Consider the following 20,269-nt stretch of genomic DNA (forward strand, 5'->3'; position numbering starts at 1 on the left):
TGTCTTATTTGTCTCTAAAAATCTGTGTAGACTCCAAAGATTCAAAGCCCCCGAAAAGTTTGTTGACCCGGAAACGTTTGAAAATTCGAAAGGATTCCCAGCCCTAGGCGCTCGAAAATTGGCTAGAATGATCTTGACCGCTTAGAATCCTACCTGATATATTCTTGTACGAGTCTTCGGAGATGAGGTGCTTTGCCAAAGTCCACATTGTGCTTGAGTATCCTCGCGGCCACCAGCGCGAGAGTGTCGCGCAGGCGCGGAGAGCGCGGCCGGGCGCGGCAGTGACTAGCTAGCGCCGCCGCCAGCGGAGCGGGCAGTGGAGCAGCTGTGAGAAGCGGCCCCGCCACTCGCAACGCCGCTCCGCAACTATCATCTCCATCGCTCCACCGATTTTCCTAAAAATACAGTTAATATATTTTATTATTTCAAAGAGTAAACATCTAAATTTATAAGTCCAAAACAACCTAAGATTCAAGATATGTCAAGTGTCTCAGCAGAGACAAAGCACTTTTTTTATATAAAAGGGTTATAGAAGTCTGGGCATTCACAAGGCTCATGACCTGATTGGCTGGCTTTATGCACTGTTTAAAGATCATCATTCTGCCCAGATTATAAATTAATATCAACAATATTGTCTCGATTTTCGAATGTTGTATTTATTGAGCATTGTAACAATCACATTTGTTGGAACTACCATCTCTTGAGAACTTTGTAAAATAAATAGCTTTCCCTTTCTGACCATAGATGAGAATTCCATAAAATTTTATTTTCACATATTAAAAGACTCCTGAAATGTTATTTCAATTAGAATACATTCAATTCGAAAAGTTGATTACAAAAAATATTTAAAAAAAGATGCTTAACATATTTTAATACTTAATATACCGCCCCAGGGTTTAAATGCAGTGTTTGAGTACAATTAACCTTTTGCCAGTTTATCCCGAGCGTGACTCGAGGAAGGAATTTGTGTTGCATTGATGAGTCCGAGTGCTGCTCGGGCAAATCGTATTCCAACTTGGTGGATTTGATTTGCCCAAGCCAAATATATTTATTTATTTGTTTTTATTGACTAACCCGAGCAGTGCTCGAGTAGTACTGTTTCGAGTTGTTTGGTGATGATTTTCTGCGCAGACGAATTTTCTCTCCAAAATTTGACTGTTAAGTGGTTAAATAAAAAATATTGTCCTTAAGGTTCGTTAGTAAATATGGACTCTATATCTCTTTATAAATGGAATTGTAGGGAGTTTGAAAATATGCTCCCCAAGCCATTGATACATCGCTCACTCCTTTCAAGAACGTCATAAATAAAAAATTGTCAATTTTCAGTTGTGCATGTTTTCGGAATGCCCAGAAAATGTACTATATTACAGCAAAAGTGGCATATTTTAAACTTAATATTTACCCGCTACAGGGCAGAAAGTGTTGTTTTTGCATTTTGAAGAAAAGGTATTGTTTAATTATTTTTTTAAATATTATAAATATTTTTCAGATTGGAAAAGAACCTTCAGGTTTTACCTAAAAAGATCTGATGCTCAGTAAAAAGTTCAATAAGTGGCTTGATGTTTATTTTTAATACATTGTATTATATTTTTAACTTTAAAAACGTTCTCCTGAAAAATCAAGTATTTTGATTTATGACGTTCTTGAAAGGAGTGAGCGACATGTACCACTCAGATAAATCCAAATGAATATATTATACACATTATATAAGCATATAATGAAATACAATATCAAATTAATGCTGAATTACATATGGTATATCAAGACAATTTTTTCTGATACTTTGAAACAATACCGTTAAAATAACTTGTTATGTTTAGACAATCTTCGCTACAATTGTAGTTGATTATAAAATTTGTATGAATACCTCCAATTTTTATGAGAATATTTAGAAGAAAAAAACTAACCTCAGCTAACAGTTGGGATATGATTTCTAAAGGTTCACTTGTGATGGACTCGTCTTGTAGCGGAGTACTAATTACATAGTCAACCATGTTCTGAAAAATAAAAATTTATATATAATAAAGATGGGAAGGCAATTTAAAATGTAAACAGTTCATAAAAAAAAGTATATTAAGATGTAAAAATATAAATAAATACCTTTAGTTCTTTCAGAACAACTTCCCGCCTTGTACTCTGCAATAGGATCATTCTGAACTTATAAATATTTCTCTGCAAAAAAAATTTAATGATGTTTATATTTTGTCACTAATTTTTCAAAATCATTTTTTCATTGTTATCAATTAAATAAAGTTATTTATTTTTTATTTTTTCAAAATAAAGTATATATTGTTGAATATAATAATTACCTTCCATTGGATGGAGTAAAACCACTGATCCCGAGTGTATGAATTTTTTGCCTGCAATAATAATAATAAATCATTTAAAATAACTTTCTATTATACTCTAGTGTCGCCTATTTTCCAAATTCGCCAAATCGAATTTTATAAGATTTTAAAATATTTACTCTATCGGAATGCCAATTGTGGGGTTTATTGTTTAAAATAATTATATACGTACTTGAAAACCCTGCTAAAATATACTTAAAAACAGCGTTGTATTTCAAATTCCGCTATATTCATGGAACTTGCCTTCTGACCCATATCGCCCAATCGGAGAGCTGGGATAGGTCAAAAAATAAGATGAAGTCACTATCGGTTTGTGTCTTGTGTTTTTTTTTATACTGAGTAATTTTCTTAAAAAAATGGAAAATTCTATATTTCATAATATTTCATCTAAAGATAGACAAATCTTTTAAACATAAATGTTACCCGGAGAATTTTACATTTTTTTGTAAAATCGACTTAAAATCGGATCTGGCGGCTTTTGAAAGTAGGGTACACAAATATAACCAGGGTTGGGCTGCCAATTTTTTAACAAGGGGCTCGCAGGTGGAGGGGGAAGCCCTCTGAATTGTATAAACTCACGCATTTAACGAGATAGCAAGTGCTTTTGCCAAAAAAAAATCATTCAGAATTACATGAAATCGTAGTAACTTTAAACATAAAGAGTAAACCCACTCACAAGTGGGTATAGGCTATAAAACATTTAAAGTTGGAGCCTAAGTAAGAAAATAATCATGGGTGTTGCATAAGCCGTACCTAGATTTCAGAGTCACTTGGATATTAGGTAATTCTAAAGTAAAGTAGCAAAGTAACAGCGGAGTGTGGTATTTTAGCTTAGAGTAATTTATATCACATTGAATAGTCTCAGCTCCCGGTACATTACATTTCATAAAATGAATCTAAAATATAATACATACATGTAAAAAATTAATTATCATAACATGAATTACATCCATGTCATTTTTCTCATTACAATTTTTATTATTTTAACAACAAATTTTATTATTAATAAAATATGGTTAATTAATCAATGTAAGTAACCCTTATTGTAGTTATAATGTTCGAATATGTACGAATCCCTTCACAAAATTAATTTAAAAATTTGTCTTTGCAACGAAAAATCCATAGAAAAAACGATTAGTCCTAAATCCATGTATGTAAGCTCACTCAGTAAAATTCCAAATCACATTTTATATAAAATTACCGACGCTCCATACCTTTTGTCAAAAACGAAAGTAGACGCCATCCGTTATGATTTTAAAAAATCTGATGACAATTTATATCCACATCTACCTATACAATACTTTACGTAGACTGTCAATATAGATTTTGACGTGGGAAATCGAAAAAATATACGCTTTTACTTTCATTTTTGTTTTAATAATAGTGTGATTATTTCGTTACCCTTTTTTATATATTCAAAGAAAATATAATTTTTTTCACTCAATACATCGGACATAAATTACGTTTGAAAGAATTTCGTTATGCTAAAAATCAGTAGCTAAGCCTGTATTGAAAATTGACCACTTTGTCAGCAAGTCAGCCTAGCATAAATATTTTTAAAAAGTACCTACCTACATATATCTCGAATTATTCGAATATGTAGGTAGGTAGGTACTAGATTCAGGTACCTACTGTAAGAAAATATTCGAAAATTTCACCGCGATGATATTCCTTTTTTGAAAAAAATATAGTCCGTGTTGAGTGTTTTGTTATTTTTTTTCAAATTTGTATTGCTGTGGTCGAAGCGTGTCGTTTTGCAATTCTCGAACATACAGATTTAATATCGTTTTAATAAGTGAACATTTCTTCGAGGCAATGAAGGGGATATCATTTTTACTGTTCCCTTTCATTGTTTTTGGTGTCATGGGAAAAACATTTGACAAATCGGTTTGTTAAAAAACATAATCACATTGTGCTAATTTGTTTAGCCGCCATTACATGAATTTTCTTTTATGAATGTAAAGGATGTTAATTTGAGTTTTTTTTTCAGGTTCTGATACTAAAATACTACAACAATGCTGTTTCTTTCGGTGGATATTGCACTGGAAGGTTGTTAGATAAAAATAAAGTCGTAGTATCTACCAGTTGCTTCAACGATACATCCAACCTATTGGGAGCCGTTGGCATCATGAGGTAAAACAAAACAAGAGAATATTTTAAATTTTCATTTCAAAACTGAAAAAGAATTTCTGGTGAGGTGTATATTAAAATTTAATGAGTAAAATGAAATACGAATTTTCATAACATTTACAAATATATTTTTTAACACTGCACCCAATGGTACTAACGACTGCATCATATTATGTTTTCAAGATATAAAATCTCAGTGGCTTATATGTCCAACTTATATTTTCCTGTACGGGTGCGGGTATGCAACCCCGAGTGCCCTAGTCATTGCTGCTATTTATGTTTCCTACTTGTTATATCTCCTTTATTTCCCTTCCCATAAAGCCGGAATGTCTCTATTTTCAAGAATCTAGAACGCAAGATTTATAACCTTTCATTCATATAATTAATGATTAAGTTAACACCACGTCAATCCGATGCGGTGCTCTGTACACCATTTGCTGTGCTCTGTACAGATCTTCTGATCATCAATCACGTGAAGGCGAAGACATCAGTTTTACGCTTTAGATGTCAGCCCAGAGTAATACATGAATGAAAAAGAAATGGACAGGGTCCTCATGGTTCTTGACTACATTACGGTGGCAGAAAAAAACAAAATGTATTATGATATTTTTTTTGTTAGCATATTTATTATTTTCACTAATTATTCTGCAATCTATTGTAAAAATTCTTGCTATTTTGAATGTTAATTGATAATACCCGTACCCGACGCTAAGTATGCTAATGAATTATTATATGATGTGCTACGTAATAGTTTTTTTCTTAGAAGTATACATTGACATTTCAATATTTGTTTTTGCGAGAGTCAAAAATTTAATGGAAAAAAATCTACATTGCTATTCGATGCTAAATACTTAAAGATAATAAATTTATTAAAATACACAATTCTCTAAAACTTCAACACATCAAGTCCGTAGTTAGGACCTATACCAGACGAAAGAATTACAAATTTAGATTTTCGATCGCTAATCCGTGTGAATTTCAAATTACTATTTAATATTTTTTTGCTAATTTATACAAATATCAATTAAATAAATTTAAGGACTGAAATATGGTTGATGCTCTTTTCTCAAAATATTGCATAAATTTTTCGTAAAATATTATTTCAATTTATTTTTCAAAATTTCCATACAAGTATGGGTCAAAAGCATAATTACAAAAGTTGTCATATAAAGTAACAAAATAGAAAACCTCGAAAACTGGGGCTACTCCGAATCGCTTTTTGTATGAAATGACCTTTGATGGGGGCATTGATATTTGGAAAAATCTTTAAAAAATTCGTTATGGATTTTGTATTTTTGATGAACATTTTTATGTCGAGAAAAAAAAATACAGTAAACATTTATATAATATATGGCGTAAATTAAAACATTTATCGGTAATATTTTACTCAGTGGAAAAAAAACCTAAGATAAACCTGGAAAACGTAAACATGTTTTGTTAAAAAATTGAAGCGGATTTTTTTTTCTTCAAAATTTTAGATCAAACGATAATATTGAGGAAGTGCGACTTTTCCGGAAAATGATTGGGTTCGACGGATTCGCTATATTAGTAGCAGGAAGGCCTTTTAGCAAGCAGCCACCTGAGCCAACACACGCGCAGAGGGCAGGGAATGACACAGAGGACGCACATTGTTATATATTTGAATACATCCCTGAACATGAGGAGTATTATGCTGACATGTCTGTGAGTATACTCTTGTATCCAATCTCATTCAATAAGGAATACGTCAATTTTAAATTTTGCGTGAATCTCGTTCACAAACGCTGATCCGTTTACTGGTTTACTGAATCACGGATTTGCTGATAAATTATTGACTAAAGAGCTAATAAAAGGTCGTCTGGAATTTTACTAGGATGAATAAGGTTTCAAGATAGCTAAATTTAGATCAGCAATCGTTTTTTTGTTCCTTGGTTCTCAGTTTGTCAGTAAATGTATGAATCAGTGGAGCGTCAATAATCCTAATATTAATTTCTTGTTACGATGTATGGTATGTATTACTGTTTCAAGAGTTGAGCTCTACAACAATAAGCCCGCTAATGTTTTAAACAATTGTGTAAAAAATTAAATAAATACGGTAAACACGTCGCATAGTAATGTAGTAGGTACTTTGTATTTTTAATATGAACAACTAATAACTCCCTTTTCCCTGCGAGAGGTATTTTATGATTTCTTTCGTTTTTTTGCACATTTTAGAAATGTGCAAAAAAACTTAGAATGCATAAGATATGGTTAACTTGTTTTTCTAGATGTGGAACGATAATGGATACTTACAGTGCGACGGAAGACTAACAGGAATATCGTCAGAGAGGAGTGACATTTCGACCGATGACGACAATTATTGGTATTTTAAACCACTCGGCAACCTGACACTCTGTTTTAAAAATAATTATTCTAGTTGCAAAGACAAACCACAATTTAAGAAAAAGTTTCCCGGGTTTTATTTGCAAAGCTTTCGCGATGTGGTGGGTAAAGATTTAACCGAACAGACGAAAAGGTTTTGCAGTAAAATAGAAAATATATCGCAAAATACTTTCCAGCACACAACATCCGAATATATCATTATGGCGAAAGCGAATTTCGATGATGCAACAGAGCCTTGCTTCGATTTGTTAGTGAATCCTAAAGTCATCAACTTTCTATTTACTAAAAAGAAAATCAGGACTAATAATTACCGAAACAGGAAAATTGGCATTAATGCAAATTCAGCGAGAGTGAAACGGCTCATTCCTAATAATAATTCCACTATTACGATTAACTCTACATCTATCAAATCGGTGACTGGTGAAGGGAACGAAAATCGCACTTCTAACACGTCGTCAATTGGCTCTAATTCCTTGGCGAAGTTAATCTCCAAGAACCTGACACTCGTGAAGAAGAATGAGCCATTACCTCTTATGCGGTCAGTAGCTAGAGATAGTGCAATTATTAAAAACGGAAGTGACGATCAGGCAAAAAACCCAAATTTAGAAAAACTAGATACGGTGGTAAATAAAACGAATGAAAAAGAAGCTAAGGAAACACTTATCTTGGAAACCACATCACTGAGTTCTACGATCTATACGCGGGATCCTCTTATTTCGTATGTTAAAGATACTGTTACCAGAAATAATAATCTGACTGACGAAGAATCGAAATCTTACAAATTTACTGATAATGCTAAGATCAAAGAGAAAGATGATAAAACTGAAGATAATGTTACCATAAAAAAATCCAAAAATGAAGGAGAAAAATATATAGTTTTAAATCAGGAAAACGATAGCAGCCCCAAAACTGTTGCAAATAATTATAAAATAAACTCTTCATCGAGTGTTGCCAATATTACTACTACTACTACTACTACTACACGTGAAAATATAATGACTTATCGACTCGAAACAAGTTTGAATGGTACGACCAAAAACGATTCAGGGAATGATTACTTTATGGATAATCTGCCATCAGGTATTAAAATGAGGAATTTAACATTATCCGATACTATTATAAAAAATCGTGCATATTTAAATACTGGAAAAAGTAACGACTTTGAGAACATGAAAACATTAACTAAGAAGTCATCGGACAACTTATCGAACGAGGCGGAAGACGAGGAGATGAACGTCGAGGAATGGTTGCAGAAAAGAGAATTGGATGCCGATGGACTGGTGAAATCTGCAATTGGTGATACGTCGAATGAGGCCATCTTTGCTAATTGTAATCCAATATTAATAATTACTCTATTAATTGTGTTACTTTACTTATTTTAAGGATTTTTTATTACAAATTTGCAATACAAAAATGTTTTTCCAACTCTTTCAAGATCAAAAAATAATAACATACTAGATGTTTATGCATATACGTTGATATTTCTTATTAATTCTTATTATGAATCTTAGGATTTAAAAAAAAATCGTATTAAAATATTATTTAAAATATCTAATATTTTTTCATATTTTTCTCACGAAATAATATGACTAGATTTTTAATAATCGCTTTCATGATATAACTACACACTTTTAAAATTATAACAGATAAAATGTTATAATGAATTAAAGATACAAATATCGTAAATCGTTATTCTAAATATATTTTTTGTTTTGTAAACTATTCTTACTAATGGCTAAAGGATTACTTAGCTTATGATACCATACATTGAAAGTATGTTGTAGTAACAAAAAAATGTTGATCTAATTGAAAAATAAAGATTTTTCCTATTAACGTGTTCTGTATGTTTATTGTGTGATTTGGTCGATAAAAAATAATGGTAGTTTGTGCGGACAACCTGAAGCAGTAGAGATCCGTTGCCAACCACTATCCTCAGGCAGTACTTGTGGTTATCATCCCACCTGGAGATGGAATACACTTCCTCCATGCTCGTGTAGGGCAGTGGCGGGTCCAGGAACCCGCATGGCTGAAAACAAACAACGAAATCATTTATAGAAGTCCATGAAGCGAATATGCAATAACATTAACTAAACCAGCTTCACGCTGTACTTGATCAATATCGTACGATGGCGGCTATTATCACATTGTAAATCAAAATTGGGAAATGCAAATTTAAATCTGGAAAATGCAAACGTTTAACGATTGACATGATATAAAATTTCGGAACTAAACATAAACTGTCCTTTACATTAGTAAAATACATGTACATAGATTCAGAATCAGTGTATGATTTATTGCATTAAGTTGTGCAATGTCATGAGATAGATACATATATTATTAAGTACCATATCAATGGCTGTATAAGGGCACTATGACGATAGGTCTCTTTTGGTCTTGGAAGAGGTCCCAAACACAAATTAATTAGGTCAACTATAGAAAGAGACGCCTGATTTAGGGCAGTAACCTTTTTTGCTGCAACTAATTGTTTATTTTTCCGATGAAACATTTACTCGGATCATCATTAGAATACAGAATAAAAAATAATTCGAAAACATCAAATTCATTTGAATGATTATTCGGTTCGATTGATCTCGAATACAAAAGACACAAAGGCGGCACTCATTTACCATCACTGGTAAAAGTATGAAAAGCAGAACTCAACCGTTATGTTGTCACAGCTTAGTTTTTAAAAAGTTATAACAAAAATACTTGGAAAAGGGGACAAAATAGTAGATGTTATAAAAACATGGAATACAATAATTTTAGGTTAAATAAAACATTTTAACCCATTGCAAGTTATTATTGGTAAAAATTACAAATTATTTTACATATTTAAACATACGCTAAAATAGTAAAGCCACAAATATGTATAAATTATGTTCATAAAAAAATATCCATAAACTTTTCCAATTTGAATAAAGAGTACCGAATAGAAACTTATTCCCATAGGAATACCTCTCGGTGTGCTATTTCCCGTCTATGGCAAATGGGCCGGAAATTGCGGTCAGCACGATATCTAAAAATTAAAATAGTTCTCTACAAAGCTCATATTATATTTCATACTATTGTAAGCTTGCATAATCATTTCATAAAAAGATGTCATTTATTTTAAATATAATAAAATTAAAGCAAAAAACAATGCATTTGTAGTCAACGAAATAAAATAAAAATTTCTTTTGACATTTCAACATAGATGAAGAAGAAAAAGTATGGAAGTCTGGGCATTTACAGGGCTTACGACCGTCATAGACTTGGTTAAGTGATCATTTAACATTCACTAATTCTACCCATAATTGATAACTGTGTAGTTGTGCTGATATTTTTGGAGCTTCTAGATATATTGATCAAACTCGTGACCCAGTATGTGTGAGTTCACAACAACCATCAATGTTGGAATGAGGAAAGCTTTTATTAGGCAGAGACTCTTTTCATTGTATGCGAGGTTCGGACCTCGTACACAAATAACCTGGATAATATTCGCATAAATGAGACCCGCCTGAAAACATGATTTTTAATGTTTTATAATTTGACCAGTTATTTTATTTACAACCTCAACTCAAAAGAGTCAGTCAAAATATACTAACGTCGTAAGAATATATTAACTACTTATATTTTTTTTTAATTCGAAGCTTTAAACATGAGACCAGAGAGTCCACCCTCTAAACAAGCGTATCATGCGCCTATTTGATCATCCGCAACTGCAAAAAAACTATTTTAAATAAAGCTATAAACGATATTTTTCGTATACGATTATATTTCCAATCATAACTTATCGCCGGCAAAATATAAATGAGTTCGAAATAGAATAATTGGATTCAATATTTTATTGCCGATTAAAAAATTTGTGACGCCGCTATTTACGTCACATTTGCGTCACGACAGTGATTTACCCCAAGGTAGACTGGTGCGTTGCGCGGCTTGTAACACCGCAGGTATGGAGATTTACACGAGTATGTACATATGTACGTTCGGCAAAAAAATATGAATACTTTTTCAATACGAATATCTCTCGAAAGGATCGCGTAACTCGTTAAGTTTATTATTTAAAAATTGAACAAATAAACGTGCCTATTTTTTATCTCGTCGCGATAAGAACGCTGTTTCAATATTTATAGTAGAACGCAATATTGCCGCTTAGGAGTCAAAACATTGTAACTGACAAAGTTGTGGAAAAAAGCAAGCCAAAATTTTTGAATACGAGATTTTGAATAATCCTACATCGCAAATCTATTTGTTTTGAAAATTAATATAAAATTATGCATATTTTTCATTCTTATTTATTTTTTCTTAGTATGCATAACTTCTCTCCGCTATTAGCGATTACACAAAATGGTGGATATCTATGTTCATCTTACAAAAAACACGAAATGATGTCGTTGAAACTAATTTCAAACTATGTAATGTTATTTCAATGGAAGTATAATTGTAAAACTTATTGCTTGTTTCTTAAAAATATGTCAGTGGATAGTATGCAGAGATATACAATCAAATAAAAGCAAGAAAAGAAAGAGACAGCCAATACATATTAAGATTGGTATCCTGTTCAATATCAGAAAACACGCGAATTTTTAAACAAATGGATTTATTTCAGATATTTTTTGGCGAACAAGTCTCCAATAAAAAGTTTCTTTTAATTGTGCCGATACAACGTTATTGCTCTAAAGCGACAATATGGCACCTACACAAACCTATCACCAAACGCCTCAGGCAATTTGATATAAACTTTGTGGGTTAGTACTGTCAAAACTCTACCTAGATATTTATATCTTTTCTACATGCATATATACATATTACAAACGCATTTTTTAAGTACTTAAGTACTTAATAATTTATGGCCATATTAAATAAAAGATTAGAGAAAATACACATATGTATGTACATATATGTGCATAAATGTACATATATATATAAGTCATTTTGAGTGTGTCCAAATACTTGTTCACAAAATCTGGATTATCTCCAATTACAGGAGTTCTTTTCATATTATTTTTTGACATCTCATCAAAGATGAAGAAGAACAGACTTCCATATTCTTCTTCACCTTTGATGAGATGTCAAAAAATGTATATATATATGACACCGTTTTTCAGGAGTACACACTATTGGCAATTTACAATAAATTATAATATATAAAATCTTAATAAAGAAGAATATGGAAATCCATGTGTTATATGTTCAATTATACCCTCATCAATTTTGTATAATTAATTTTATGCATATTTTATGCGTGGTCCAACTTCTTACCATATAGAGCGGTCAAAACTGGTATCGGTGGAGATATAGGCATTATTGATTGGGGTGAGGGGGGTGGGCGTACTATATTAGTACGTCTCGGGTGGAGCGACTGTTGGTAGAGGGGGTGGGGGTGCGGCGGGGGGCGGTCCCGGGAGCACTGCACTCATCACCGAGCAGACGGGGAGCAGATTGGAACGGGAAAATGACCAAATTCACAAGTCTGTTAGACCAGTGGGCTGTAGCATAATAACACACCATATTCTCAAAGAATTGGAACACCGGCTACTTGACCGAGTTGGGACACCTACTCGAGCATACGGAAATCTGCTGGAACGGAAAAATGGCAAAATTTACAAGTCTGTTAGACCAGTGAGCTGTGGTATAATAATACACCTTATTCTTGAAGAATTGGAACACCAGCTACTTGATCGAGTTGGGACAGCTACTCGAGCATACGGAAATCTGCAGGATCGGAAAAATTACCAAATTTACAAGTCTGTTAGACCAGTGAGCTGTGGTATAATACACCTTATTCTTGAAGAATTGGAACACCAGTTAGTTGACCGGGGACATCTGGGACACCTACTCGAGAATACGGAAATCTGCCGATTGGGTACTAGTACTACATAGTACTGGGCATTACCGCTCACAGGTTAACAGGCACGATAGCTCAGGATCAGGTATGATTAACAGGATGAGAGCTCTGACTCAACTTACACAGACTTTATGTGGGCACATCCTTGCTTACGCAAAATATACCAGATTCTCCTACTCACAAAGTATCGAATTCTAAAGAGATATAAAAAAATCTATACTATTGCAAGACATCTGCTCTATGATAGATTATGTACCTACGAATATTTTCTGTCCAAGTCTATTTTTTCCCGATCACCTACAGACTACACACAGAAACTGATATGTGGGTATTTACGGTATTTTTTTGTTTGTTTGTTTATTTATTAATGATGTATTTTTTCATTTTATGCGTAGCACAGTTGGCTTCAGCCTAACTGCGAAACTGGTGTCGCATGATATATGTATTCCAAACGATGCGCAAGAAATTCTAGATTGTTTTAGTTGGTGTAGTAATCGTGATGTATTTTTTATTTCATCCTTACCATTTCCTTTCAAAAAAGTATTTAATTTAGAGGCTTTGCGGGCTGAGTAATGCTTGAAAATATTTTTTATTGAAAAAATAATTCTTATTTACAAAAAATCTTTACAGTTTAAATTCAAATTTAACTATCGATAATATCTCGAGTACTCAATACCAACGCTTATTTTTTTGAATTACGATTACTTAATCAAAATATTTTATAAATAAATTCAATCCAATTCAATAAACAAATAAAAAAAATACAATTAGCAGTAATTGTGAGTTGACACATATAGGAAGGCTACATTTCGCTTTATATATATATATATATATATATATATATATATATATATATATATATATATATATATATATATATATATATATATATATATATTTATATATATATATATATTTATATGTATAAATAAATATATATATGTATAAATAAATATATATATATATATATATATATATATATATATATATATATATATATATATATATATATATATATATATATATATATATATATATATATATATATATATATATATATATATATATATATAAAGCGAAATGTAGCCTTCCTATTGGGTTGATGCAAAAGTAATGACCGTTTTTTATGATCCCAGGTAAAAAAAAATTTTTTCATAAATTATGAATAGTATCTTCTTTTTTTATGATTCCATTGTATAAATGATGCTTTCCCTCTACTTTCTATTCAGTTTTGGCCTGGCCAGAGTACAGTAATAACCCCTTGTATTTTTTCAAAATGTCGTTCGATAAAGTGCAGAATTATGCAAAATTACTTTATGAATTCCGTAAAGACAATACCGCGAGTGTGGCAACCAAAAACATTTGTGAAGTGTATGGAGCAGATGTCATCAAAGTTCGACAGGTACGAAGATGGTTTGCAAAATTCCGATCTGGAGATTTTTCACTCATTGATAAACCACGTACCAGGCGGCCATTGAAGTCTGATGACGACGAATTAAAAGTCATAATTGACACCAATCCACGTCTAACCATCAGGGAGATTGTGTCAATGATGGGAGTCAACCAAACAATCGCATTAAGACATTTGAAGCGTATGGAAATGGTTTCGCGGTACGACGTTTGGATACCTCATCAATTGTCGGCTGCCAATTTATTGGATCCTGTTTCAACGCGCGTTGCTTTGAGTGCGAGAGAAAAACATGAACCTTTTTTGCATCGTTTGGTTACGGGAGATGAGAAATGGGTCGTGTACAACAACGTGACAAGAAAAAGACATTGGACTATACCTGGACTAGCCCCATTAACAACTTCGAAGGCCGAAATCCATAAAAAAAAGTTATACTTTGTGTTTGGTGGAATAATAAGGGTATTGTGTATTTTGAACTCTTGGAACACGATAAGACAAGTACAGTAGAACGATATTGTCAGCAATTATCCAAATTGAACATGGTCCTTCAAAAGGATAGACCAGAATTGGTAAACAGAAAAGTGGCAGTGTTTCATCACGACAACGCGCGACCACATGTGGCTATGATGACCCAACACAAGCTAAATGAGTTAAATTGGGATGTTATCTAGCATCCACTGTATTCTCCAGATCTTGCTCTTTCTGATTTTTATTTATTCCGATCACTGCAAAAAAAATTAAATGATGAAAAAAATTATTCAATAGAGCAGGTAAAAACATCCCTTACTTCATTTTTCGCATTAAAATCCAAGGAGTTTTATACTACTGGTATTAATAAGTTGATAGAAAGATGGGAGAAGGTTATAAGAACTGATGGAAATTATATAATTTATTAAATAAATAATACACAAGAAAAAAAAATTAAAAAAAAATATATGTAAAAAACGGTCAAAACTTTTGCATCAACCCAATATATGTGTGGATTTACGAGTGTTGAATAATAAAATATTATACTATACCAGTTATAGGCATATAACAGTAAATGCTTGATTGCACTGCGTCCTTGAAATATTCAGAGCGATTGATTTTACAAAACTAGATTTTATCAGTAATAATAATAAACCAACAATATTTGATTATACACCAATAATATTTAATCAAAAACCAATGATGGATTTGTTTTTCTTAATTTCTACGTTTATGCATGGATTGGATCCACAATTGAGAACGGGTATCTTTGAAACTAATTTTATTTCCTTGTTTCTCCTTTAAACAACTAAATAATTTCAACCAATAATTATTTTGTGCATTAAAGAGCACTTTGTAATTATTGCATAGAATAATAGAATTTATCCTTGAATGTTTAATTAAAACGCTTAAACCCACGATATATTATGATGTATTCATATGATTCATATCTATGATATTAGTGACTTATCTATATTATATTATCTAAAACCAATCGGAGGCGATTTCTGTGACCTAATTCAAAATTTATGAACGCACAGTTTGCCAGCAGTAGCTTGTACACGAATGACGTAGGTAGTACTTGCAGGAAGGCGGGTCTCGTATAATGATTGTTTACATACATATAACAAACGTGTACCCGCGGGAATAAAAATGAGTCAGTCTGAGGAATGCAAACAACGAAAGAAACTAACTTTTTATTCTTCTTTATCTTTGACTAAAAATATCCCGACGGGGTCCAGATAAAATATTGTAATCCTAATTTAGATGCTGTACACTTTGTGTCATAGCTTTATAAGTAAAAGAAATCATGAATGGTTTCCTTATGCAATAAAATTTGTAATAAAGTAAAATTACAAAATAAATAACTTGATTTAATTTCTGTGCGAATGTCATATTATAATCTCAATGTTAATTTATCGCAAAAGCAACGGAAGTTAGTGGTTAATTATTCTTTCGTATGTTACGTAAAAAAGGGTGAGCCGATAAGTTTTTTGTTGTTGTTTTCTTTGCTATAAACCTTGAGGTGAAGTGTGCAGGCTTCAAGGATCACATAGCATATACATTATACAACATACAATGAAAATTATTAGAAATTTTGAGTTGTAGCAAAGTTAGGGATCAAACAACGTAGGTACATTAATCAGCATCAGAAGTCCGCGATACCTAGCATGGGACAACACCTCTATCAAATTTTTAATTCAATTCAAATCAACATTGTGGTAAGCAGCATAAGCGGGATCAGACCCCCAGGAAGACCACCTAAACGATGAAGGGATAGCTGGTCTTCCACCTCCCAGGCGCGGACCGGAGAATGAAAGGACTTAGTCCTAGAAAAGGAAGAAGAAGTTGCGGTTACGTGTTCAGGTCCGATTCTACCACAACTTGATAAGGTTTTATATTTTTTATTAGTATGTACAGGTATATTATAAAACGCGTTATGTTTAAGACTCGTATGACTAAATCAAAACCCGTATTGGATAACTTCCATTGGGTACTTATAAGCACACAGAGTGAAAATCAATGATGTAATTAAATACCCCGCTAATTGCTTTTCAATTAGCGCGGAAATGACGTCACAGGACTGCAAGTAGAACTCTACCGCTACCAAAAGGGATCAATATCATTCCGATCAAATTTGTATAATAGTATTTTGATAACAGGTTATGGTCGCAAACTGCGAGATTTGAGTCTCGTTCGGCGCTTATATTGCCTCAACTTAACTCCTATTTTAAAATTGTAAATTCGTATTTTTAATTATTTAAAATTAAACACTTGTATAAAAAAACTAACTAACCATCACGCCGCTTCCCCGCAGGGGTAGGCAGAGAGAATAGAACGCCACACCACTCTGTCTTTGCAAACATTCTTCGCCTCTTCCATGTTCATGCATCTCCTCATACATACCCCCCGATTGTCACTTATTGAGTTTTAGTTAATTTACATAGGGCAAGTCATGAACAATTTAGAAAATTTAGGAATGTACAAAATTTTCATAATGATAAAACATTAATTAATTACATATATTTTCCAAAATTCATCACCATCATTGTCTATATTCCTATTAAACAATGTCCTGTCCCTTAAACCTCCCCTCTCTAGTTATTACCCCACCCACCTATACTGATACCTAAATAATTTTTTGCTCGTTAGTTTTTGCAATCACCTGTCGGTGAAAACATCTTAATTTTCAAAATAAGTCGTGTAAAATGAAAAAAGCTCAATAAATGGTATAATACTTGTGTCCAATTTTTAATAAACAACGTGTCATTTTACAAAGTTAATGCTAAATCAATAAATTTTATTTAAAAAAAAATCTGAATAAAATATTCATGTTCGTCATAAGAACATAAATATATTTTTATGTATATAAGTATATGTATGTACAAATATACGAATACTAAAACAAATGTAACATGTTTTCGGTTGTTTATTCAGTGCACAAATACAATTAATATTTCATAAAATACAAATTTCAAGAATGAGAAAAAATCTTTTGGTAATCTGCATATTGTATTTTATATTTTAACTGGCGCTATATAAATAAATCCTTGAAATTATAAACATTTTTTAAAAATAAAGTCGTTTGTTCAAAATCTTAAATCTCCTAAATTTATTCAACGATTGCATCGAAATTTCAACACAACGTTGCATTTGAACACGAGCGTGAATTTTATTATTTTTTTTTTTATGAAGAAACATGTTTTTACGTAATTAATTTTTTTATTTATTTGAACTTCATGTACAGAAAAGAAATATGTATGTGCATTGGCGGACTTATTGCTAAAAAGCAATATCTTCCAACCAACCAAAAACAGACTAGTGATATTGGTCAAAAAGTTAGATACCTTATATAGCTGTTTGCAATCAGAGGGTAGATATTGCTTGAACATTAAAAAAAACATGAATTACAAATTACTGCTGTATTAATTAAGCAACTACTTTATATTTTATTAAACATTTATTAACATTACAAATTAATTAAAAAATTACAAATCAATGTTACTATTGGAACCAAGATTATGTTATTATCAAAAAAAAAAAAATTTTTTTTTCAGAGAATCCAAAGTGAGTATAAAATCAATGAAATATCGTTGTTTTGCACAATCTTTCTTTGTGCCCGCTTTGTGTTAGCGTAAGCGCAAATAAGCCTTTGTTTAGAAGCAGTAACATGGTGTTTTTAAAGGCGAAGGTAGGTACACTGGTACTCGTAAACGTCTAACGAACAAATAAAAGAAAAGAGGTTGGTAACAAAAGACGTACAACGTATGACAAAAACTGCAATAAAGCCGACATGAAATTTAACACTAAATGTTTTCTAAATCATAACTAAGGTTCTTTTTATTAACAATTCTATTGTACATTTTGTTATTATTTATTTATTTTATTTTTTATTGAAATATTTATTTCTTGACTATATACACTCGTATATACATATATTCGTTCATTTCAAAATTCATTAACTCACACACACACACACACACACACATACATCACACACACATATATATATATATATATATATATATATATATATATATATATATATATATATATATATATATATATATATATATATATATATATATATATATATATATATATATATATATATATATATATATATATATGTATATAAAAAAAATTTAAGACCCACTAACCTACCTTATGTGTGTGTCTCTTGTCAGTTGCGTTCTTTTTATCCACGTTTTTTATTTGTTATTTTTTATATATTTTAACATAATATACACACAAAAAAAAGAAAGAAAAAAATGAAAATAAAAATTATTGTACAATTTGACATATCAATATAAATTAACTGACTTGAAATTATGTTTTTTTTTTCTCATCGTAGTTACCCAAATTTCTTTAGCAGAATATTTTAATAAATTAATAGCTGAAATAGTTTGATTGCTAGAATCGAAGAATTGGCGCCGCGAATAAAAGTGAATTCCGAATTCTTGATGGAATCTGGAATCATGAATGTTTATGACTTGCTCTGACGCACTTGCCGTCTAAAACAAATAATGTTTAACGCCGAATGCCGATGTGTGTAAGCAGGTACTTGAACGATTTATATAAATTTTATAGCGGATATTTTATTTGAGAATCAATAAAAAATAATTCAAAGAAAAATAAGAGATTGATTATTCCCTACTCAGACACTATATTCAGTTGAAAAACGTCTAAAACATCCATATTTAGAACCCAAAATGTCCGTCATATTTATTTATCTATTATATTCATTTTAACTTCGTGATCAGAATACGAGTGTCTGTATATTGGCGGGTTTATTGTTATGAAGCAAAATCTCCCAACCAACCGAAAACAGACTATTGATACTGATCAATGATTGAACCAGAAAGATTAGCTGTTAGGAATTAGAGAAAAAAAAACACAATATACAAATAATAAGGAAGCTCAAATTATAACGTTTTCTTCTACGTCAGCGGTGGCCAAGTGCATACTAAAAATGAGTAACGCTACACGTAATTATTCGGTTTTGCGTTTTATAAACGCATACGGGTAGAATAACCAAAAAGAAAATGCTTAAGGTCATTGACAATTACAACGACTATGAAAATCGATTATTCACTAATATTGATTGTCCATAAAATTTTATAAATGCAGACGGGTACAAGAAACGCTGCTTTGCGTTTTTAATTTGATTAAACGCGTATGGAAAATGTAACTTTTGGCTATAGAATACTAAAAAATAAAATGCCCAAAGTCAGTGGCATCAAATTACAACTACTGTGAAAAATCGATTATTACGTACCTAATATTAATTTTTCATAAAATTTTAATAACGCATACGGGTGCAAGAAACGCAGCTTAGCATTTTTAATTTGATTAAATGCATGTGGAAAACGTAACTTTTTACTAAAGAATACTAAAAAGAAAACACTTAAGGGCATTAATGTCGAATTGCAACGACTGTGAAAATCGATTATTCAGTAATATTAACTGTCCATAAAATTCATCCCTTTTAATCAGAATTGACTTTATTTTATATGGCTGAAACATTTAAAAAATATATCTAACCGTGATGTACTGTATGCAAAGAAGCCCTTCTTAAATCTTTGATCAATGTGACCTCGAGAAAGAGGGGAGGGGGGTTCAGAGCTGGTTAGAAATTACAGATTCCTGACACCATAATTAATGGTGACCGATTAGGAATTTTTCTGTTGGACGCGGAACTGTTTCGTGTTTCTAATATCGACC

At 31.6% G+C, this 20,269-nt stretch overlaps 2 protein-coding genes across 5 annotated transcripts in view; one reads left to right on the plus strand and one right to left on the minus strand.

Moving 5' to 3' along the window:
* Positions 1-20,269, minus strand: part of LOC148302939 (C-Maf-inducing protein-like) — an 87,737-nt gene that overhangs the window by 12,461 nt on the left and 55,007 nt on the right. For all 4 annotated transcript variants that reach the window (XM_088270782.1, XM_088270781.1, XM_088270779.1 and 1 more), the window contains 5 exons: positions 8,737-8,865; positions 2,310-2,360; positions 2,101-2,172; positions 1,908-1,997; positions 154-395 (listed from right to left, as the gene is read on the minus strand). In XM_088270782.1, coding sequence (XP_088126908.1) covers positions 154-395; positions 1,908-1,997; positions 2,101-2,172; positions 2,310-2,360; positions 8,737-8,865 — 584 coding nt within the window. The remainder of the gene's footprint in view (positions 1-153; positions 396-1,907; positions 1,998-2,100; positions 2,173-2,309; positions 2,361-8,736; positions 8,866-20,269) is intronic.
* Positions 4,075-8,658, plus strand: LOC148302940 (uncharacterized). The gene is made up of 4 exons (XM_088270811.1): positions 4,075-4,235; positions 4,339-4,481; positions 5,957-6,161; positions 6,725-8,658. The coding sequence occupies exons 1-4, from the start codon at positions 4,164-4,166 to the stop codon at positions 8,219-8,221; spliced, it is 1,917 nt and encodes a 638-aa protein (XP_088126937.1). The 5' UTR covers positions 4,075-4,163; the 3' UTR covers positions 8,222-8,658.

This window comes from Brachycentrus maculatus, unplaced genomic scaffold, assembly GCF_059751285.1.
Source record: "Brachycentrus maculatus isolate JH-2025_06_01 unplaced genomic scaffold, ASM5975128v1 h1tg000396l, whole genome shotgun sequence".
In the NCBI taxonomy this organism is placed as follows: Eukaryota; Metazoa; Arthropoda; class Insecta; order Trichoptera; family Brachycentridae; genus Brachycentrus; species Brachycentrus maculatus.